A 2294-nucleotide genomic window follows, 5' to 3' on the forward strand; every position below is an offset into this window, starting at 1 on the left:
TCTTTCTTTGTTTTTCTTTCTTTTTATGAATAACATAAAAATATTAATCATATTTTCAAATAACAAATTTAATATCAGAACTTAAAAAAAAAAGAAAAAAAAACTAGAATTGTTTTTGGATAAGATTTTTGATGAGTAACGATTCAGTCATTAATTACTATAACACCATTCTTCTTGGGAGATGGAAAAAAACAAATAGTGACATTAACAAATTGTATAATTATGCATTAACACATCCTGATAAAAGAGTTTCTGCTGATGCAATGTATGATGCTCAAATGATTTCTGGAGAATGTGACATTCAAAAATTATTATTTGCTGCCGAAAGATATTGGGAGAGTGAAATGGATATTAAATTATATAATGGAGTATCATTTGATGAATGTATTTTATTAATGAATGATTGTTTTGAAAAAATATTAGAAAAAGCAGAAAAGGAAGATCCAACAAATATTTCAATGTATTCTATTAGATTTGGTACCATGTTGTATACATTAGAACATCCAAATATGGCATGTACATATTATTTAAAAGCATTAGTTCCATCAACATCATATGAATTACAATATTTAGTATTTGAAACAATTTGTATGTTATCAGTTAAATATGGTTTGTTTATTATTTGGTTTATAAAAAAAACAGAGAAGTAAAACAATATTATTTGGATTGTTTTACATTGTATTAAATTATTTAATTTTATAATATGAATATAAACTAATTTATCAAGAATTATCTACAGCACAAACAGCAGCATTTGAACAATTAAAAAAGTGTTTAGAACATGTTAATGTTAGTGATGATGAAACAACATCATTTTATCAACAAACTATTGATATATTACTCTTTTCAATATTAATTTTACTTTCAACAAATGGACATCCAAATGCTATTGCAGAACAATTTAATTTATATTGTACATGGATGGCAAAACCAAGAAATCAATTTAAAGTAACAGTTACACAAAATACATTCCAAAGTTATAATAATTCTATTACTCCTGATCAATTATTTAAAACATGTGTTGTTCTAGATAAAGCAATAGAAAGTGATATGAAAGGAATGATTAATTATAATAGAGTAAGAATTTTATTTAAATTTATTGTATCAATATTAAAAGTAAAATCTTATGACAATTTATTTTCAACATTTGAATTAACAGAAAAACAATTAGTTGATTTAATTCCTGAAGAACACCGAGAATTATTTTTATATGTTTGTTCTAAAATCCATATTCTTCGTCAAAATCATTTAGAACAAATTTCATTAGTACAACAACAAAAAGACTCTAATCAATCGAAAGTAAAAGAAGATGATAATAACACTGAAGAAATTAAAAATGAAATAACAAAATGAATTTAAAATTAACTTTTTAAATGTTATTTATTATCTTCTTTTATTTCATTAAACTAAGTAATAAAAAGAAGAAGTAATATCTAACCAAATGTGACTCATTATAATTTAAAATTATTTTCTTAACTTTCATATACTTTTTACCACTTTCTTTTTTTTAACTTGTTAGATTAAACCCTTTTCAACCCTTTAAATTCCATTTCATCATTACACATGAAATATACTTGTGCATTATTTGATTTAGATGGTACTTTACTTGATACAGAAGCTCTTTATGCAGCAATTAATCAAGAATTTATTAATTTATATGGAGATGGAAAGAATTATGATTGGGAAACGAGAAAACAAGTTATGGGAAAGTCAGCAGAATATGCCAATCCAATTATCATTCAAACACATCATATTTCAAAGACTAAAGAAGAAGTTTGTTAATAAAAACAATAAATAACATTTGAGTAATAATAACAAAATTTAGATGGTTAAATTTAAAAAAGAACGATTAGCACAACTTTTCGAAGAAGTAAAACCATTTCCAAAAGCATTAGAAATCTTAAAGTTCTTAAAACAAAAAGGATTAAAAGTTGCTATTGCTACAAGTAGTGCAAAAACAATTTTTGAAACAAAAATGAAAAAGAATCAAGAATTATTACAATATGTAGATGTAGTAGTTTGTGGAGATGATTCTTCTGTTCATCACTCAAAACCTGCACCTGATATTTTTATTAGAGCAGCAGAGCTTTGTGGAGAAAAAGATATGAGTAAAACAATTGTATTTGAAGATGCAATCAATGGAGTAGAAGCAGGATTGGCATCAGGGGCATTGACAATTGCTATACCAGACATTCATATTAAAGATGATCCATTATTTAGTCGAGTTCCAATAATATTAGAATCTTTAAAAGATTTTAAACCAGAAATGATTGGATTAGAAGGAGAAATTTAAA

The 2294-nt window shown here is 24.5% G+C and overlaps 2 protein-coding genes across 2 annotated transcripts; both read left to right on the forward strand.

Moving 5' to 3' along the window:
* Positions 1-131: 131 nt before the first annotated feature.
* On the forward strand, positions 132-1353 carry ENU1_078580 (hypothetical protein; the record flags this gene model as incomplete). Its single annotated transcript, XM_008858629.1, has 2 exons — positions 132-609; positions 728-1353. The coding sequence occupies 2 exons, from the start codon at positions 132-134 to the stop codon at positions 1351-1353; spliced, it is 1104 nt and encodes a 367-aa protein (XP_008856851.1).
* Positions 1354-1563: 210 nt separating this feature from the next.
* On the forward strand, positions 1564-2293 carry ENU1_078590 (the record flags this gene model as incomplete). The annotated part of the gene is made up of 2 exons (XM_008858630.1): positions 1564-1773; positions 1826-2293. 2 exons carry the CDS (start codon positions 1564-1566, stop codon positions 2291-2293), a joined length of 678 nt encoding a protein of 225 aa, XP_008856852.1.
* Between the last annotated feature and the right edge of the window lies 1 nt (position 2294).

The sequence above is a fragment of the Entamoeba nuttalli genome, assembly GCF_000257125.1.
Source record: "Entamoeba nuttalli P19 unplaced genomic scaffold asmbl_3714, whole genome shotgun sequence".
NCBI classification, from domain to species: domain Eukaryota; phylum Evosea; order Mastigamoebida; family Endamoebidae; genus Entamoeba; species Entamoeba nuttalli.